Source organism: Trifolium pratense, linkage group LG2 (genome assembly GCF_020283565.1).
Source record: "Trifolium pratense cultivar HEN17-A07 linkage group LG2, ARS_RC_1.1, whole genome shotgun sequence".
Classification (NCBI taxonomy): Eukaryota; Viridiplantae; Streptophyta; class Magnoliopsida; order Fabales; family Fabaceae; genus Trifolium; species Trifolium pratense.
In genome coordinates this window covers 41,683,895-41,703,014 of record NC_060060.1, presented here as the reverse complement: position 1 = coordinate 41,703,014, position 19,120 = coordinate 41,683,895, and the positions used below count along the sequence as shown (strand labels likewise).

General features: G+C 33.1%; 2 protein-coding genes and 1 long non-coding RNA gene across 6 annotated transcripts; 2 read left to right on the top strand and 1 right to left on the bottom strand.

Annotated features, from left to right (window-relative positions):
- Positions 1 to 89: 89 nt before the first annotated feature.
- Positions 90 to 6,519, top strand: LOC123907304 (katanin p60 ATPase-containing subunit A1-like). 4 transcript variants are annotated; one of them, XM_045957507.1, is made up of 16 exons: positions 90 to 633; positions 1,249 to 1,370; positions 1,473 to 1,561; positions 1,645 to 1,680; positions 1,804 to 1,897; positions 2,273 to 2,315; positions 2,458 to 2,558; positions 3,199 to 3,263; positions 3,378 to 3,874; positions 3,945 to 4,032; positions 4,149 to 4,280; positions 4,394 to 4,959; positions 5,047 to 5,185; positions 5,279 to 5,347; positions 5,428 to 5,547; positions 5,950 to 6,519. In XM_045957507.1, the coding sequence occupies exons 1-16, from the start codon at positions 425 to 427 to the stop codon at positions 6,061 to 6,063; spliced, it is 2,484 nt and encodes an 827-aa protein (XP_045813463.1). In that variant the 5' UTR covers positions 90 to 424; the 3' UTR covers positions 6,064 to 6,519. The 4 variants fall into 4 exon arrangements, with proteins under 4 accessions (XP_045813463.1, XP_045813461.1, XP_045813460.1 ...); XM_045957505.1 differs by having other exon boundaries at positions 2,267 to 2,315; XM_045957504.1 differs by having other exon boundaries at positions 2,267 to 2,315; positions 4,146 to 4,280; positions 5,950 to 6,473.
- On the bottom strand, positions 3,717 to 5,496 carry LOC123907307. Its single transcript, XR_006809196.1, has 4 exons — positions 5,411 to 5,496; positions 4,870 to 4,924; positions 3,926 to 4,266; positions 3,717 to 3,834 (listed from the first exon to the last, which is right to left on the bottom strand). It is a non-coding gene; the product is annotated as an uncharacterized LOC123907307 (long non-coding RNA).
- A 3,113-nt stretch (positions 6,520 to 9,632) lies between the features above and the next one.
- On the top strand, positions 9,633 to 12,130 carry LOC123910506 (probable membrane-associated kinase regulator 2). The gene is made up of 2 exons (XM_045961633.1): positions 9,633 to 10,898; positions 11,703 to 12,130. Exons 1-2 carry the CDS (start codon positions 9,803 to 9,805, stop codon positions 11,807 to 11,809), a joined length of 1,203 nt encoding a protein of 400 aa, XP_045817589.1. The 5' UTR covers positions 9,633 to 9,802; the 3' UTR covers positions 11,810 to 12,130.
- Positions 12,131 to 19,120: the final 6,990 nt, after the last annotated feature.

The window sequence follows — 19,120 nt, the reverse complement described above, 5'->3', positions numbered from 1 at the left end:
ATATATTATGTTAATTTGAATTCCTAAGTAAGTTGAAAAATGGAAAGTAGAAATATCCTCCCTCCCCATGAGAGAGAGGAAACATAACTGCCGATCCAAAAAACAAACCGTCAAAAGAGTGACACGTAAGAATGCATGTATGAGTCAGCACTAGTCTCTGTCCTCTAACATTTTAATTTCAACGAGAATAAAGGCCACACCAGAAAAAGCGGGAACACTCTTATCAGATTACCATTCCCTTAACCATTTCATTTCATTTGGCTTCTCTCACACAAATTTTACAGTTACAATTACAATTACAATTACAATGATAATAATAAAGGACAGAGATCCTTCTTCCCCCTCTCTCCATTAAATTCATTCATTCACATACAAATTATTGTTCATAATTCAGTTTTTTGCGGTTATCTGAAAACAAAGCACAATGGAACAGAAAGGAATGCTGATATCTGCCTGCGTTGGGGTCGGAGTTGGAGTCGGCCTTGGTTTGGCTTCTGGACAAACCAAATGGGGGCCTAATTCTGTCTCCTCAAACGCCATCACACCCGAGAAAATTGAACACGAAATGCTTCGACTTATTGTTGATGGTAGAGAAAGCAATGTCACTTTTGATAATTTCCCTTATTATCTCAGGTATTCTATTCTAGTCTTTTTCTCTTTCATTTTCCTAATTTCCAGTGTTACAGATCTCATTGTCATTTACAGTTTTTTTTTTTTTAAAGACTGTACGGTTGGTATGGTATATACTATACATTCGTATTCATATTCAGATAAATGAAAAAAGAAATTATATTTTGACATCAGAATTTTGATATCGAATACGGCATCTTTTGATTTTTATTGTATTTTTGAAAATGTGCAAGTTGTTGTAGAAGAAAAAAAAGCGAGAGAGATAGAGGTAAACACATACCGTGTTACATACATACGGTGTGTATTTTGATGTTTAAATAACACAACTGAAATGAAAATTTAGTGCTTTAATGTTCTTAAATCTTTAAGTATATGCCCAGTTCTGCGATTTTTCAGTTTCAGGTTATTATTTGCAGATTAACAAGGCATATCATGTTCGGTGATTAAATGTGACATCTATATTTTGTTAATGGACTGAGAAAATTAAATGTGTGTTACAGTTACAATGTTGAAACTGTAGAATTTACTGGATGCTTTGACATTGCTGCTACTTCTTTTAGTCGATTCAATTCAATCTCGGTTCTGATATGACCTTGTTCGTTGTATATGTGATGACAGTGAACAGACACGGGTGCTGCTGACAAGTGCTGCCTATGTCCATTTAAAGCATGCGGAGGTTTCTAAATATACACGGAATCTTGCTCCTGCAAGCCGGACTATTATGCTCTCAGGGCCAGCCGGTTAGTATGAATCTCTGATTTTTTTACGACGGATTGATGAGCTTTTATGTTTCTACTATTTTTTTAAGCTAATTCAAAATTTCCCCCATTCATGTCTTGCAGAACTTTACCAACAGGTGCTTGCCAAGGCTTTAGCTCACTACTTTGAGGCCAAGTTGCTTCTGTTCGACGTAACTGACTTTTCATTGAAGGTGAGTGGGAAAAGTTTTGGTGTCATTTAAAACTTACTCCTGTTAGTTATGTATATAATGGTTGGTTTGTCACCTTTTTGCAGATTCAAAGTAGATATGGTTCTTCCAACATAGAAAATGTACGCTTTTCCTATTTTATCGTCTATTGCTTTTACCTCTAAACGCCATAGATGTACATGGTGTTCTTTCATGACCTAACATTCTGGCTTCCGGTGTTCTTTTTCCATTTTTTCTGATTGCAGTCTTTAAAAAGGTCTACTTCAGAGACAACCTTGGCTCGGTTATCTGACCTATTCGGGTCATTTCCATTCTTTCCACAAAGAGAAGATAATAAAGGTACTAATCAATGAGCATCTTCTGACCAACGGTGGAGAACTTTACTTCATAATAACAATATGCTTCATTAATGTTGTAATACACGATTGTTCAACCTTGATTGGGTTTCATGAATAACTAGTTTGTAAGGAGAAAGGTTTTAATGATGATAATTTATACTTGATGAAATCATGCTGCATTAGTTTTCGGGTTCTAGATTCTAGATAGGGTAGACGGGTGCAAGTAGCTTTAGTTTTGTTTCTTCACGTTTATCACATTCTAATGTATGCCGATTACTTCACTCTGTATTGGTACATAAGCATACTATCTGATGCACATTTTTGTCATTAAACAGCTTATAAAATCATATCCCTGACTAGAAGCTTTTAGTTGCAGGCAAATTCCGCAGGCAAAGCAGTGGCGTAGACCTTCGACGAATGTAAGACTAGATGTTTATCAGTTAACTATGAGAATACATTTATTTTTCTTCCAGTTTATTTATATAATAATAATAATAATAATAATAATAATAATAATAATAATAATAATAATATTTTGAAAATTTTCCCTTGTTTATGTAGGGAAGCGGAAGGATCTTCTAATCCTCCTAAGCTTCGTAGGAATGCATCAGCCTCTGGAAATATTAGCAGTCTTGGTTTGCAAAGCAATGCTACAAACTCAGGTTGCTTCAATAAATTATTTTAAAAGACCAATTAGGACTGTGGTTTTGCTTAATTTCCTTGTTATTATGTTACCATCTGCCGGTGATGTATTGTTTGGTACGCATAACCTGATTTAAGTGCTGTAAATACCTACAGCATAAATTTGTGAAGAAGGATACATTTTCATCATGTTTTCGTGAATGGCATTCTAATCTGTGCCTAAATATTTTAATTCATTTACACATACATCAAAATGATGATTTCTGTCCGTGAGGTGTTAACTCATTGGTAAGAGTTTGACATTGTAAGTGTAGCCTAGAGGGACTAAGTTAAAATCTCGTCCGAGGCAGTTGTAAAATTGTCATTAGTGCTTCTTGAATTATTAATGATAATGATAATTTCCCCCTTCCACCAATTTTTTTATTTAAAAATGAAGATTTCTAATGTGGCATCACAATTTGATTGTTTATAGAATTGGCTTATCACATATGCTAGATTCATAATCATTGAGTGCGAGCTAGCACTAATATACAACGTAAAGTTAAACTCCTTATTTTTGGAGATTGTTCTCTCTTCTGATTCCTTGTATCCTTCAATATTCCTTCATTTTTGGACATTGTTCTCTCTTCTGATTCCTTGTATCCTTCAATATTCCTTCAGCTACTGGGAAGCACATAGTCAGCTGGTCTTTTGATGAAAAGCTTCTTATACAGACTATTTACAAGGTATTGTCACTTTTGATAATATGTCAGATTTCAGCATAAACACATAACCTTGTTTTGGATTGGAAGGCTTTACATATCCACCAAAGATTTGATGAGTGGAAAATTCACTTGCAGGTTTTAGTTTATGTGTCAAAAACCTATCCCATTGTTCTATACCTGCGGGATGTTGATAAGTTGTTGGGTAGATCACAAAGGATAGGTAAACTGTTCCAGACAATGTTAACAAAATTATCTGGACAAATTTTGATTCTTGGTTCGAGGGTTGTGGATTCTGGTAATGACTACAAAGAAGTAGATGATATGCTTACCTCCCTCTTCCCTTACGACATAGAAATCAAACCACCAGAAGATGAATCCCATCTAGTCAGCTGGAAGGCTCAATTTGAAGCGGATATGAAGAAGATACAGATTCAGGACAACAAGAACCATATCATGGAAGTGCTTGCAGCCAATGATCTTGATTGTCATGACCTCGATTCCATCCGCGTAGAAGACGCAATGGTTCTCAGTAACTCTATAGAAGAGGTTGTCGTGTCAGCAATTTCTTATCATTTAATGAATAACAAAGAGCCTGAATACAGAAATGGGAAACTGGTTATTCCGTGCAATAGGTGAGACCAGCAACTTTAACTGCATGAACTATTTAACTTTGATGTACTTACTTTATTGTTTTTGAAACAGTTTGTCCCATGCTCTCGGTATATTCCAGGAGGGAAAACTCGGTGGAAGAGATACAATGAAATTAGAAGCTCAAGCAGTAACAGCTGAGGTTTGAACTGCTTGTCGCGATTGTGATGTTCATTTAGTTGTGAATAATATCTACCAGGTACTGATATGATCTGTGTGTCATTTATGTCTCGATATGTATCATCCTGAATAAAGCAGAGAGAGGAAGCAGCTGCTGTGAAACCAGAAGGAAAGTCTGAAACTTCTGCTCCTGGTGTAAAGACTGAAGCAGAAATACCCGCTTCGGTGGCCAAAACTGACGGGGAAAATTCAGTTCCTGCACCCAAAGTTGTAAGCCTTCTCTCTTTTTCAACCATTAAATATTACAATACAATTTTAATAGTAGAATTGAAATCATGCCCCAAGTGTCTTATTCGAACACAACACTACCTCTTCGCTTGCAGGAAGTTCCTGATAATGAGTTCGAGAAGCGAATAAGGCCTGAAGTAATACCAGCAAACGAAATAGGGGTAACATTCGCTGATATTGGTGCCTTAGAAGAGACTAAAGAGTCACTTCAAGAACTAGTAATGCTTCCCCTTCGAAGGCCAGACCTTTTTGATGGAGGCCTTCTAAAGCCTTGTAGAGGAATATTGTTATTTGGGCCACCTGGCACAGGAAAAACAATGCTGGCAAAGGCCATTGCAAACGAGGCTGGGGCAAGTTTCATTAACGTATCTATGTCTACCATCACCTCTAAATGGTTTGGTGAAGACGAGAAGAATGTTCGTGCTTTATTCACACTGGCAGCCAAGGTCTCCCCAACTATTATATTTGTTGATGAGGTGGATAGTATGCTTGGCCAGCGGACAAGAGTTGGGGAACATGAAGCCATGCGGAAAATAAAGAATGAATTTATGACCAATTGGGATGGACTTACCTCAAAACCATCGGACCGCATCCTTGTCCTCGCAGCAACCAATAGGCCCTTTGACCTGGATGAAGCAATTATTAGACGATTTGAAAGGAGGTACCTCTACTAATTCTACTTGTTCAATGAATTTCAATATTTATTTTAATCGATTTACTTGCTAAATTATTCATCTTTGGTTACCAGGATTATGGTTGGGCTACCATCTGTGGAGAACAGGGAAAATATATTGAGGACCCTTTTGGCTAAAGAGAAGGTGGACGATGGACTTGATTTTAAGGAACTTGCAACTATGACAGAAGGATACAGTGGAAGTGATCTAAAGGTTTTGACTATTGTATTACAACCTACAGATGCTTTTGTTATTGAGTTTCAGGTGTCTAATGCATTTTTCATTTTCATTAATTGGTAAATGCAGAACATATGCACAACTGCTGCTTATAGACCTGTTAGAGAGTTAATTCAGCAAGAGATAAAAAAGGATACGGTAACTTAGCAATTCCTTTAATGATTTACTACAATCTTTTGATTCTATGATTATCATGATTACCTGTTTGTTTTCGGCAGGAGAAAAAGAAGAGAGAAGCTGAAGGACAAAATGCTCAGGATGCGGAAGAAGTTGAGCAGGAAAGAGTCATTACCCTTAGACCTTTGAATATGCAGGACTTCAAAGTGGCAAAGAGTCAGGTAAGATTGCCATTAGGTGGATCTTATTTATGTCACCTCATTTTTAAGATTTCAATCACATTTTACTCTAATAGTGCAACTCTTCTCATTGTTTCCCTGCAACTCTATCACTTTTTACTCCAAGGGTGGAGATTTGATGGATTAATTTTTTTAAAAGCAAAGGCTCTTTATGTAATGACGGTCCTTAAACTGAAACAATAACGTCTACCGCATAACATGTTTCAATGTTGAAAACACAATGAGTAATAGTTATTTAAGCTTAATCGTTATGCCTGGTTCCTTTCCTAATTAGATTTAAGCAAGTGACATGATAAAATTGCTTCTTGGGCTGTGGGCATCTTAGGTTTCTTTTGCATCTAATATGTATATATGGCTTAATTTGAGCACCTTGTCCGAACACAGGTTGCCGCAAGCTTTGCATCTGAGGGAGCTGGAATGAATGAGTTGAGGCAATGGAATGACTTGTATGGAGAAGGTGGTTCGAGGAAGAAAGAACAACTATCTTATTTCCTATGAAAATTAACAATGAAAGTATTTAACGAATTTGCATTTGCACCCTTCTGGTTTAACTTTGTGAGTGTCTCCTTATATGCATTTTACATTGAAGAGACCTCCATAGGACAATCAGTAGTTTGACAGTGATATATAATTATATGTGTATAGGTTCCAGTAGTATTTTTTGGATTCATACTTGAGCTCAGAGCACAAGTATTGCTCGCGTATGGTATTTTTGTTCGTATCCCATGAACAAATAACAATGTTGTAATTAATAGTGTAGCTTGTGTTGTATTATACCTTATTATTAGTACATATAGTAAGCCTTTTAAGGAAGAAATAGCAGTTCCTACTATGTACAAAATATAAAAAACAGGTTTGCTATTCAATATTAAAGTTTTGATGGGAAAATTCCAATTTTCTTTTGTTTACTACTGGTCCAAATATCAGTAACCTTTATCCAAAATAATGTTTAACTAATTATATACTTCTCCATGAATGAATGATAGAGACAATAGTAAAGATTTCGAAAAATGAAGCCAAAAGAAGGGAAAAGATGATGAATGGGGTGAACTTTATCCTAAAAAGAAGCTTAGTGGATGTGATTACCGTCATCATTTTCTTATGAGTTGATCAACATTTGAATATTTGAAACTGAATTATTACAAAATATTAGTATATAACTCAATTAGTATTTTTTTTTTTTTTTACAGAAGTATATAACTCAATTATAATTAGAGAATTTCTACATATAGTTGGAACTTGGAAGACTTTCAAATCTTGGACCACTTTCAAATCTCGGACCACATACAATCACTATACTATCCAAAACCATCGTTATTGTGTTGCATTGAACATTTTCTGTTTTTTTAAGTGATCTTAGAAAGCTGTGAATGACATACACTCCTCGAATTAGACGTGTTTCAGTATCAGAAATCAGCGCGACACCGATATTTATGTTTGGGAAATGCTGCTTGTACCGAAAATGTTGATCACGAAGTTTTCCCGAATGATGTGGCAGCATCTAAGCTATTAATTTAATAAATCATGTTTCTCTCATCTCTCTCGTCTCATTCCCAACAACAACACCACCGTTTTTTTTTTTTTCAATACAATTTTCTCTTGCTCATCTTTCATAATATCTCTCTCAAATTCTTGCATTCAATTGAGATATCTTTCTATTACCTCTCAAGGCCAGCCAACTTGTTGCTCAACTGGGTTTTATTTTTTCCTTGTTTGGAAGTACTGTCAAGATGGGGTTTTTTAAAGTAAAAATTTTGATAACAATTTGGGTTTAAAAATTCTTTATTTTAATGGTGTATCCATGAAGATTATTGGGGAATTGGTTGGTTAGAGAAGAGATTAAGAAATTGAAGCTTCTAAATTGTAAAACGGTCTATGGTTCTTACTCTTTTGTTCTTTGTTTGCTGGGTTGTTCAACATATTATGCTCAAAATGAGTGTTATTGTTAGTGTTTGCTGAATGTTGGAGTTTGATTTGTTGGCCATTTTTGTACACATGAGAAAAAGTATCAGTGGCAGCAAAAGCAGAGCGTTTTTTTTGGGGTCAAGCGGTGCAGAGTATATAATAAATATGCTGCTTTCATGATACATTCGGGAGATTTTTTTCGTGTGATATAGCAGCGCTCTTTATGTTTACATTAAATTTTATTATTTTTTTCAAATTATCGGTGTCGACGTGTCAGTGTCGTATTCGGTGTCTTTGTCTATAGATTAACTAATAACATTTAAATACCAAATATGGAAATGAATGGTCCAGGCATCACAATGTAGTCGGTAGGGAACAAACTGAAATTAATTCACATGAAATCTCCAAAATGACTCCATCCCCCATCATTACGTACCATTAACCCTTTTATTTGGATGCATTCGGCAAGAAGCAAAAAAAGACCAGTGTGAAAGAAAGAAAAAAGTTAAGAGAAATTGAATTCAGTAGATTTTTGGATTGTTTTGAGGGATAGAATCTAGGAGGGAAATAGGAAATGGAAGTCTTAATCGTTATTGCCTGAATTGCAATGTGTAGGGTGCCGCGGGGCGGGGCACACTGGATAGCAGTAAAACGTGCTCTAGTTTTTGAGGCGCGAGACGCACAATGCAGACGCGAAGCACACCAGGCAGCACTAAAACGTGCTCCGGAAGTTGCTTATAATTCATTGATAGTGGATCAGAGAGTAATATTGGTGAGTTTATTCCTCCTCCTCTCTATATTGTGTTTTGGTTTAAATATGTGGCTTTGCTTAGGTTGAATCTTTATTTGCTTCGACTCTCTTGTACTTACATAGATTTGTGTATGAAAAATATTAGTACAGTATATTGGATCCATGTTAGATTGTTAGGTAGATTAATTAATTTGATATGAAGGAGTAACGTGTCCCCCATTTAAAATAGTAGTACGATATTTTTTTTATTGTGTTGGTGTTGGAGTGAATTGAATGTCAGGGATTCTTTCTTGTCACGGAAAAAATTGGGTATTCTTTTGAATCATTGAATTCATTTCATTTCATTCATTCAAATTCAATAATGAATGAAAGCTACTCTACAGTCTACACTGTACACTACTCAGTCTGCTCCTGCAATTTTAATTACTATCTCTCCGTATTTATCTGACCGCTTTCACATGACTACCCTGCAACCAAGCAAACTGACAAACACTGCCTTATGTAGTAGTACCACTATTCCATTATTCAATTCAATAGTAAACTAATTTCACAACTGTATTTTAGCTCTCCATCCACAATATTCATGTTATTATATTCAATATTTTTATACCAATTCCAATTTGAAATTTTATGATAATGTGGTTAGTTTTATTTAGTATAGAGGCTCATGTATATATTGTGTTATGTTTCTCGTTCTCTGCCAACTTAAAGTGGGAAAAAAAAAATTACGAAAAATGGTTTTTGTAATTTTTTTTTTATCATTTTTTTTTCATAAAATCAAACGGACCATTAAAGATAATTAATTCACACACAAAATTTAAAGATTTTTCTTAATACAGATGGATAAATGAGATAAATTTTATAGCAGATTATTTATTTTTTATCAAATAGTTTAGTGGCTAAAAGATTAATATAAGATAACATATTGATCCGATGATAAAATAAATTTATACTCCCTCCGAACATAAATATAGGCAAAAATTCACTTTTAAATTCATTGAATAACAAATGTATCTAGTTTGTATTATAGTCCGGATACATATGTTATTCAATGAATATAAAAAATGTACTTTTTCTTATATTTGTCAATATATTGTAAGACTTGTCTCACTGCATTTGGTATTATGGTAAATATATAGAATTACGGTTGAAAATTATAGTGAGTCGTCATAAATCATGATGCTTTCTCCTTCCCGGGTTTATTTGACTATGCATTATTCACATATCATGTTTTAGATATTATTTTTTTACTAATAAATTAATATAAATAAATATTAACATATATGATATTGTTGGATTTATCTCGATATATATTTTCAAAATATCAAATTGTTGTAATTTTTATTATGCGTGAACCAGTCAACTGACTCATTCATTATGGGAGTATCTAGTACACAAATTCAAAACCATCTCTTTTCTCTGTCACCCCCATTTACTATTGCATTGTCCATTAAGTAACCATCCAAAAAAATATTCACACTTTTCTTTCTTTTTCCTCTTTTTCTTCACACCCACCACCCAAAAATCTCACTGTATCTTCTTCTCTCTTTAGCTCATTTAACTATACTGGCTCTCCCAACAATGGAAGCTTTTAGCTTGCTCAAATACTGGAGAGCAGGTGGTACTATAGTTGGTCTTCCACCTTCCACCACTGATTCCACCACCACCACCGTCAACACCACCACCATCCTCACAACCGCTGATACCACCACCAGCAGCGACGACGACGACGATAACAACGAAGATGAAGGCCCTTTCTTTGACTTAGAGTTTACTGCACCAGAAGAAGAAGAAGACAATGTTTCCGAAGAAACCAACCATAACAACCAACAACAACAAGAAGAAAATGATGAAGAAAATGAAGAAGAAGAATCTGAAGAAGATGGTGAGTTTAAGATAACACTATCACCTTCAAACAACGAACGAAGTGATGCAAATCTTTCACTATCTCCTTCACAAGATTTATTCTTCAAAGGAAAATTAGTTCAGTTTAAACCTTCCTTTATTTTCAACAACAACACTTCCGAACCTAACTCCAAACCTCAATTCACTGCTTCATTGCTAAAATCAGCAACAAAATTTCGTGTCTTCATGTCTGGTCTCAAGAAACCAAAACCAGATTCTGTTACAGAAAAGAAACAACAAAAACCAGACAGAAACAGAATCAAATTCAAAGTTGAAGAAGTTCCTATAGTTTCACTTTTCACAAGAGACAACAGTTCCAAAGGAAACAACAACATCAACAACAAGAAACAGAACACAACAGAACATCATGAACCATTGTCACCTTTGGAAGAGAAACGTTTCTCTAAAGATGTAGTTATGCATAAGTATTTGAAAATGGTGAAACCTCTTTACATTAGAGTTTCTCGTAGGTATAGTCATGGTGAAAAATCAAGTGAAAAGGTTGAAGCTGAAATAGCAACGGAAGGTGAAACCGTTGCTGAAAGTGAAGAAAATAGTGCTAAGAGTCAGAGTCAGAAACAGGGGAATATTCCGGCAGGGCTAAGAGTTGTTTACAAACATTTAGGAAAAAGCCGTTCGGCGTCGTCGGCAGTGGCGGCTTCTCCTCCGGCGTTAGTTTCGTCGAAACGGCGTGATGATTCACTTTTGCAGCAGCAAGATGGGATTCAAGGAGCCATTTTACATTGTAAGAGATCCTTCAATGCTTCTAGAGGTAAATTTTATGCTTATAATTATTTTTAATTAAATCATAAATTTAGGAGCAAAAAATTGACTAAGTAGGTGTATAAATTATTTTAAATACTCCTATAATAAGTAGGATTTTACCTTGACCATACTAGTAGCTTAACCTTAATACCTTAATACAGTGAGAAAAGACTTGGCTTAAGTCTTGGCATTTGTTATTGGTATTTTACCTTTTAAGTTACTGTTGTAGTACCAAGCCACTCATGTATTATGGCATTCTATCATTGTTTTACTCGTGTTTGGTTGCCAATTTGAGACAATTGATGTTTGCCTTTTTAAGAAAGCCGTTAAACAACGAGTAAAACAATGATAGAATGTCTTAATATATCAGTGCCTTCGTACTACAACAATAGCTTAAAGGTAAAATACCAAGACTTAAAAGCCAAGTCTTTTCTAACTATGTTAAGGTTAAGATTAAGGTTAAGCTACTAGTATGGTTAAGCTACTTCATAAGTTTATATGACAAAAAAAATACTAGTATGGTTAAGTTTATGAGTTATTGTTTGTAATTTCATAATTTTACTAAATATTATAAATTCAATTAATTAGTTTATCTGTTATTGGTTAACTTAGCTATCTTATAAATTATTCGCTATAAATTGATTTGTTATAAGCAAACTTAAAAACTAAATGAATTTCTTTGCCAAACATAACTTAAAATGTTGATTTATGTTGTTCTTTGAGCTTATGAGGTGAAGAGTACCATTCCTTTATGATGTTGATTTTAATTAATTTTGGTAGTAATGGTTTTAAGAGAGTTTGACTTTTGTAGAGTGTGATGAGTCTTCTTCTCAACTACCACGTTCTGTGAGCGATCCATTGCGGGAGATGTCACCAGAATTGTCAAGGAAATCCAGTGACAAACGACTTTCAGGTTGAACAAGGATGGGAAATTTCAAAGTTGAGTTCCTTTGTATAAATATAAAGGAAAATGTACCTACCTAGCTAGGATTTTATTATATTAATTAATTTGTAGTAGTAATATTTAGACTTAGATTTTGCACTTTGCAAAGTGGAGAAAAATAGTCAAAGTTGAACTTTAAAGTAATGGGCATGTAAGCATAGTTGTCTGAGATGAATGAAGGAAAAGCTCTTTCTTTTGTTCAATGTCTCTTTTGTTTTTTTTTGTTTACCTTGGTAGTGTAAATTGTAAAGCTCTTCTTTCCGATAAAGTGAAGTAAGAATCAGATCTTTTCTGCATGTAAAATCTAATTTAATTTAATGTACTTTTCTTTCTTTATAATAATGTGCTTCTATTTTATGATATTAATTACTTAAATGTACTGTAGCTATAGCTAACCTTCTTTTGGTTATGAATATCTATGAGTAATGTGGCCAAGATTCAAAAGTACCAAACCAAACCATAAGTGGAAATTGTTTTGGTAGCAGCATTCAATTGAATTGATTACTTTGTTAGCTCAGCTGGTCAATGTGTTGGTAGCAAGAAACCAAGATAATAATAATGGTGAAAAATATTGTTCAAGTAATAATTGCCTAATTGGTGTTGATTTTTTTAATTGAATACTCTCATAGTTACTTGAGAGAAGGGAAAATGCGGTCAGAGAAGTGGGAAAGAAAGAAAGATAGGGACATGAGCAGTGAAAGTGTGATTTTCTTTTTGGATGGATGAAAGAAAGAAAGAAAAAGTGCATTTGACCCAACAGGGTTGGTTGAAGTGGAATTTCACATTGGAGAGTGGAAAATGCAACAACTTTCTTTCTTGCATGCTCATCTTGTTGTTTTCTTTAATTTGGGTTTATACTGTACATCAGAAGAGCAAATATCTAATTCGAGATCTTTATGTATATTATTCAAATTTCTCATCACTAAATTAAATTTAGTCGCTTAAAATTAATGTTTTTATGTGTGCAATCTTAAAGACTAACATCTCAAGATAATCAGTAATTGAGATTCATTTGATGATGTTCTTGTGTTTGGTTTTAACAAAGAAAAGAGAGAAGGAAAACATATAAATCAATGAATGAACTTGGTTTAGTCTTTTTTTTTTTTGACTAATTAATTAGGGTTTAATCTAAATTTATTCATTAATTTATGTGTTTTTCTTTCTTCTTAATTTCCTTCTCTCAAATCAAACACACCCTTAATTTACAAAGTGAGTGTGTGCCCTCATCCGTAGGGAAAAAAACAAACCATCGATAAAGACACAAAATAGCCACTATACATATACAACAAGAAAACAACAACACACCTTCCAAATAGATAATCACCACTGTTTGCTATTGACCCAAACACAAGATATGTTCTACCCCGTTCATATAAAGTATATGAGTGATATGAAAGTCTTACCATTTTAAGAGGAAAGTTTAATTTTATCCACCAAGTATTCAACACTCACCTAAAGAAGATGATACCACTACGAGATTTTTAACTGGACCACATCACTGAATGCCAAATCAAAATTAGACCCGGCCTAATCTTAGACCAACTCCGAAAGAATCAAAAACTGCAAAAAGAACTGTCGTCGAGCAGTCTCATCAAAACCGCCACAAAAAACATAAGGGATGGTGTTTGTATCCTCTATAATATATCCTAGGACAAAAAAAGATGTCGTGAGTAGAAATTTTATCAAAAAGAAACCACTAGGTTATTTGACTAACAAAAAAAAATTGCCACGAGATGACAATAATTTTTTGAGAGGCCTAACTCTTTCAAACTCTAAACAAGACATGAATATTTTCTTATGGAATAACATATACACAAGAGCTGTATAATTCAAGCTAACAAAGTAAATCCTTCTTGGGTCATGATTCCGTCGCCAAAAATCATTGTCTTGGTGGAGTGTGATGATCGAATTCTACTTTCAAACATATAATTTTTCATAGACAAGGTCAAATATCAAATTTTAATCCAAATACGTGTAAAAGTGTCAAGTAACTTATATTGTGGTATGGAACAATAATTTTTATAAATAAAAAGATATTAGTAATTAAAATTATACATTAACGTAGACTATGTTTAAATTTTGAGACGGAGAGTATTAATCTTTGTTTAGCGCAATCACATGTGTGTGATGGTATGTTGGAATTGGTGAAGCTGTGTTGTTTTTCTTTTCTAATTAATTATTATTGTTAGAATAATTAGTAGTTTTTTGGTGCAGGGATACTTTGTGCTGGAGAGAAGAGACAACGTAGGATATTGAATTTGTCTCTTTGTGTCGCATTTGGACTTGGACCCAAAGATACCTCTTCTAAGGAAAGCCACGTCGTTTTGAAAGTCGGCCCCACAAAATTAGAGTTTGGATTTGGACTCAGTTTGAGAGATGATTGATAATTGACAGTGTTTTTTTTTTTTTTTTATTTTTTTTTTTTATGTTTATGAGTTTTTCAAATATAATCTATTACTTTTTTTTTCAAAAAAAAATCATTTTTACTCATCTATTACTTAACGGATAAGTAAAAATAGGACGCATGAAAAATTCATATGACGCTAAAAGAAACTATCTTAATAATCATGTTGGTTATCTTGTTCAAAATAATTATGTGGATAATACGTGGATAACTTTGTTTGGTGATGTCTATTCTACCTCTTAATAATTTAGAGGTATTTATCCAACAACTAATAAGAACAGTCCATATAAGCATATTTGCACGTGGTATTCACGATTAACTTTTTTTTTTTTTTTTTTACTTCTCCTACAACTAACTTTGTTAGTATTTTGTGCACAATTTCGTGTGATATGTAATCTGAAAACATATTTTTATGAGTGGTAGTAGATAGTTTTCATCTTCCGATTTGATTTTATACAATTGAGGTTATCAAAGATTCTTGAGCTACCTACTAATAAGTCACCACTACTGGATCACACTTCAAATATCTAGTCTTAAGTATGAAGAATATGTCTTGAGAGTTATATAAATGGTTGAACAATCATCACCTTATAAATCAATTTTGTATAGTTGAATTTAATCCGGCCAAATTCTAATAACCATATTAGAAATCACTCTTGGTTCCTGAGTTTTTAATTGTGGCCAATTCATCCATCTATATGTTTGAAGAAAGTGTACACAAACACAAGTAAGCCGATTAATTAGCAATTATAGCATAATTATAGTTGGCTAAATAATGATAGGTAGGACTTTTTTTTGACAAAAATGATAGGTAGGAGTTTTTTTTTTGACTAAAAAAATGATAGGTAGGAGTTAATCACTGATATTTTTTTCTTTTCCATAATAGTCAGATTCATACATTTTAACTCTTAAGTATGGAGGAAAAAGTAGAGCGGCCATTTCTTGGGCTAGTCGCTATTATCTTGAGAGGATACCTACTTGTATTGAAACTATTTTGATTAATGAAATGTTTTAAGTTTGTGTTTGTCAAAAAAAAAAGTATGGAGGAAAAATTAAAATTCGAATTTTAAATTTTTTAAATAAAAATAAATTATATCTGCTTCTCATCTCTTTTTTTAGGCCCACTTTTCTTGGTACTATCTAAAAAGGCCCACTTTAGCACATTATATGTCGAAAATTTCTCATCCCACTACCCACTTTCTCACCACACTCCTGGAAATTCCATTTTTGCCCTTAGTCAAAAAATTCGGAACGCGTTTTACGAATTTTTTTAGTTCAAATTTGAAAAAAATTCGGAAAACACATTCCGAAGTTGTTTTTAAAGGCAAAAAATTCGGAAAACGCGTTCCGAATTTTTTGACCAAGGGCAAAAATGGAATTTCCAGGGGTGTGGTGAGAAAGTGGGTAGGTGGGATGAGAAATTTTCAAGTTTTCTCTTTTTCAATTCAGAAACACACATTTTTGGTGTTTAATTTCAGTTTTCTTTATTGTCAAAAAATTTTCATTTTTCTTTTTGGGGTACAATGGTGTTTCATCACAATTTTATTTCAAGATTTATTTGTTCAATTACTATAAAATAATATATAAGAGGCAATTTTTGCAATTTCGTCTTAGTTAGTCATTACTTATTTTTAATTTCGTTTAAAATTTAAGTTTTGTATTTTAAATTTAATCATCTGTTTGCCTCTTTTTTTAGGTGTTAATGGATTTAATTGATATGCATCGACGGTGTAAAAAAAATTTACACTGTCAACCAATATCAACCATGTTTTCCGTCACATCACTCCACTTTCTTGACATGATAAAATGATGATTATTTATTGGATGATGATATAAAACTATTTTATACCGTCAGTCAATTAAACTCTTATGTCAACTAACCCAACCAACAAAACTATTTATTAAAACATATATACACAAACACTTGAATGATAAGTATGATTTTGAGTCTCCAACAATGTTCCTAGTAAATACCAACTGAGCTATTTTTACAAGATATATTTGTGAACAATTTAGTGGTGAAATGTTAAATCGATATCTAACATTAATATGAAATCTTTTTGACAAAATTAGTATGAAATCTTGATACTCCGAAAATTGGACATATCTATATTGGATAATGAAAAATGTTTTTAACTTATTTTAAAGACATGAAAAATATTAACACAAATATTCATACATTTTGCTAAATAGAATATTTACCGAATATGAAAAGTTGTTTCAACAGAAGAACATGAAAAAAATTTGCCTCAAAAGATTATAACATGAAAAAAGAAAAAAAGAAAAGAGTGAATATGAAAAGAAAACATAAGAATATGAAAAGACTATTTTTTTTTACTAGATAAAAAATACGAGTTTATATTTAAGAAAAATTACTGTGTAGTTTCTTTCAAGTATTTTACATGCATACAATCTCGATATCTTATTACGTATCCGGAATTCATAGTATCTGATTTAGGATGATTTAGATATTGATTTGTAGTTTATCTGATGCATACATTCTCTAAATCAGTCATTAAAGAACTAAAATATTCCGACACTAAATTTGTAGCAAATTTGCAAGACAAACAGTAAAACATGTAGTTAGATTTATGCTCAAAGTAAAGTAACCAAGAAAAAAACTACAAAAAAGGCAAAAACAAAAAGAACACAAAGATCAAACATAAACAAAAATTCTTATTAACAATGAATCCCTTGAATTGCTTGTGATGTCAAATTGAGATTCATAATGCAAGCCATATCTATTATCTTTCTCTTGTGAAAAATCTTCATCAATTCAATAATACCATTAAATCTCACATAACCTGTAACATTCAACATCCTTGAATTAAGATCAACAATTACCTTAGCAAACTTCGCAATCACTGTAACATTAACATGTTTGGTTTCTCTTTGGTTCACTCTATCATTAGGAATTTTTGTAACACCAACTTTAACACCTGAATATAACAATACTTTCATATTGCTATACTCATAATTGAATATTCCACCGAAATTTGGGTTCCAAATACTCAAATATGCAATGATTGTCACGTTGAATGAAGGCGATGATGAACTAGCATTATAACTGGTTTGATTCAATGTTGCTGATATTAACGTGATCTCTGGATTTCGTAATCGTAATATGGATGCAGAGATTAATAAAACTGCACAACAGAAAACAAATGCGGCGAAAATAAACACAAAACATTTGCTACTTCGTTCTTGGTGTACTGGCTTGTACATGATGTTGTGATTTCTTGGTAAGTTAATTGTTTGATCGCGATGTCTCAGCATAATGTTTTGTTGTAAGATGAGATATATGGTTCTTGAGGGGACTTAGTGATTTTTCAGTTACAGAATTAGATGAAGATTAAGGATTTGAGGGAATTTATTATTTTGGAGGTGAAATAATTGGAATGCATGTATATGTTAGTTTATAAATATACATATAGTACGGTAGAGTTTATTCTTGCGTGTTCAATACAAGTTGATTCAAGTGGTATTAATAACAAGGTTTATTTTAATTAATCCTTTTTTAATAGGGTACAGTTAGTTAAGTTACCCATTCTTTAGTTTTGTGTTTTTCAGCTTCCAAACTTTACACATATAGGCCATTCAATCAACTCTATTTTATTTTAGGCTTAAATGCAGTTTTGCCCTTCTGTTTTGATTAAATCGGAATTTTACCCCCTCGTTTTAAAACGCGGACTTTTACCTCTATGTTTTATAATTTTTTGGATTTTGGCCCCCCCTAAAATTCTGCTTTCGAGTCACAACTTCAAAGCTTCGCACACAACTCAATTTGAATCAATAATTCACCAAACGGATATTGAAATGACCGTAATCGAGTTATCTTTCCACAGAATCAAACCCCACTAAATTTGGAGTTACAAACAGAGAATAATTACCGTTTTAGTAAAGGTATGACCCCCAAAATTCTGCACAAAATATGTTTTCGAGTCACAACTTCAAAGCTTCGCACACAACTCAATTTGGATCAATAATTCACCAAACGGATACCAAAATGACCATAATCGAGTTAGCTTTCCACAGAATCAAACCCCACTAAATTTGGAGTTACAAAGAGAGATTAATTACCGTTTCAGTGAATGTCTTTCCAATTACTAATTTTGCAGAAATCTACTTATGACCTTCAAATTCAACATCGTCTCTCAAACACATCGTAACTCCAAATTTGACGAAATTTAAATGACAACAAGGGTAATTTCGTTAGCTTTCCGGACATGTAAATACTATTGAAAAATGAGCTACAGGGTGAGAGACATGACAAAAATACTAGTAGTAGTTCCATACAATAATTGATTTGGACAGACCTTCACTAAAATGATAATTAATCTCTCTCTGTAACTCCAAATTTAGTGGAGTTTGATAGTGTGGAAAACTAACTCGATTGCGGTCATTTCGGTACCAGTTTGGTGAATTATGGATCCAAATGGAATTCTGTGCGAAGTTTTGAAGTTGTGACTCGAAAACAGATTTTGTGCAGAATTTTGGGGATATACCTTCACTAAAACGGTAATTAATCTCTCTTTGTAACTCCAAATTTAGTGAGGTTTGATTATGTGGAAAGATAACTCGATTACGGTCATTTTAGGGGGGGGGGGGGGGGCAAAATCCAAAAAATTATAAAACAGGGGGGTAAAAGTCCGCGTTTTAAAACAGGAAGGGTAAAATTCCGATTTAATCAAAACAGAGGGGTAAAACTGCATTTAAGCCTTTTTATTTTATTGAGTCAATTTATTTGGGATTTGAAGTGATGTTTGAAATAACTTCACATGAAAATAAAAAAAACTGCAGTGTATTAGATCTGAGATATTTATATGGTGGGATGTGGGTATGAATCCACAATTCTATTCTTTGTACTGTTTGGTTTTTTGAT

Excerpts from the sequence above, each read along its gene's own strand:
- LOC123907304 (XM_045957504.1), top strand. The coding sequence starts at position 425 with ATGGAACAGAAAGGAATGCTGATATCTGCCTGCGTTGGGGTCGGAGTT. Across the intron at positions 1,898-2,266 it reads ACAAAGAGAAGATAATAAAG|TTGCAGGCAAATTCCGCAGG; the intron begins GTACTAATCAAT and ends AGAAGCTTTTAG. Across the intron at positions 3,875-3,944 it reads CTGGTTATTCCGTGCAATAG|TTTGTCCCATGCTCTCGGTA; the intron begins GTGAGACCAGCA and ends TTTTTGAAACAG.
- LOC123910506 (XM_045961633.1), top strand. The coding sequence starts at position 9,803 with ATGGAAGCTTTTAGCTTGCTCAAATACTGGAGAGCAGGTGGTACTATA. Across the intron at positions 10,899-11,702 it reads ATCCTTCAATGCTTCTAGAG|AGTGTGATGAGTCTTCTTCT; the intron begins GTAAATTTTATG and ends TGACTTTTGTAG.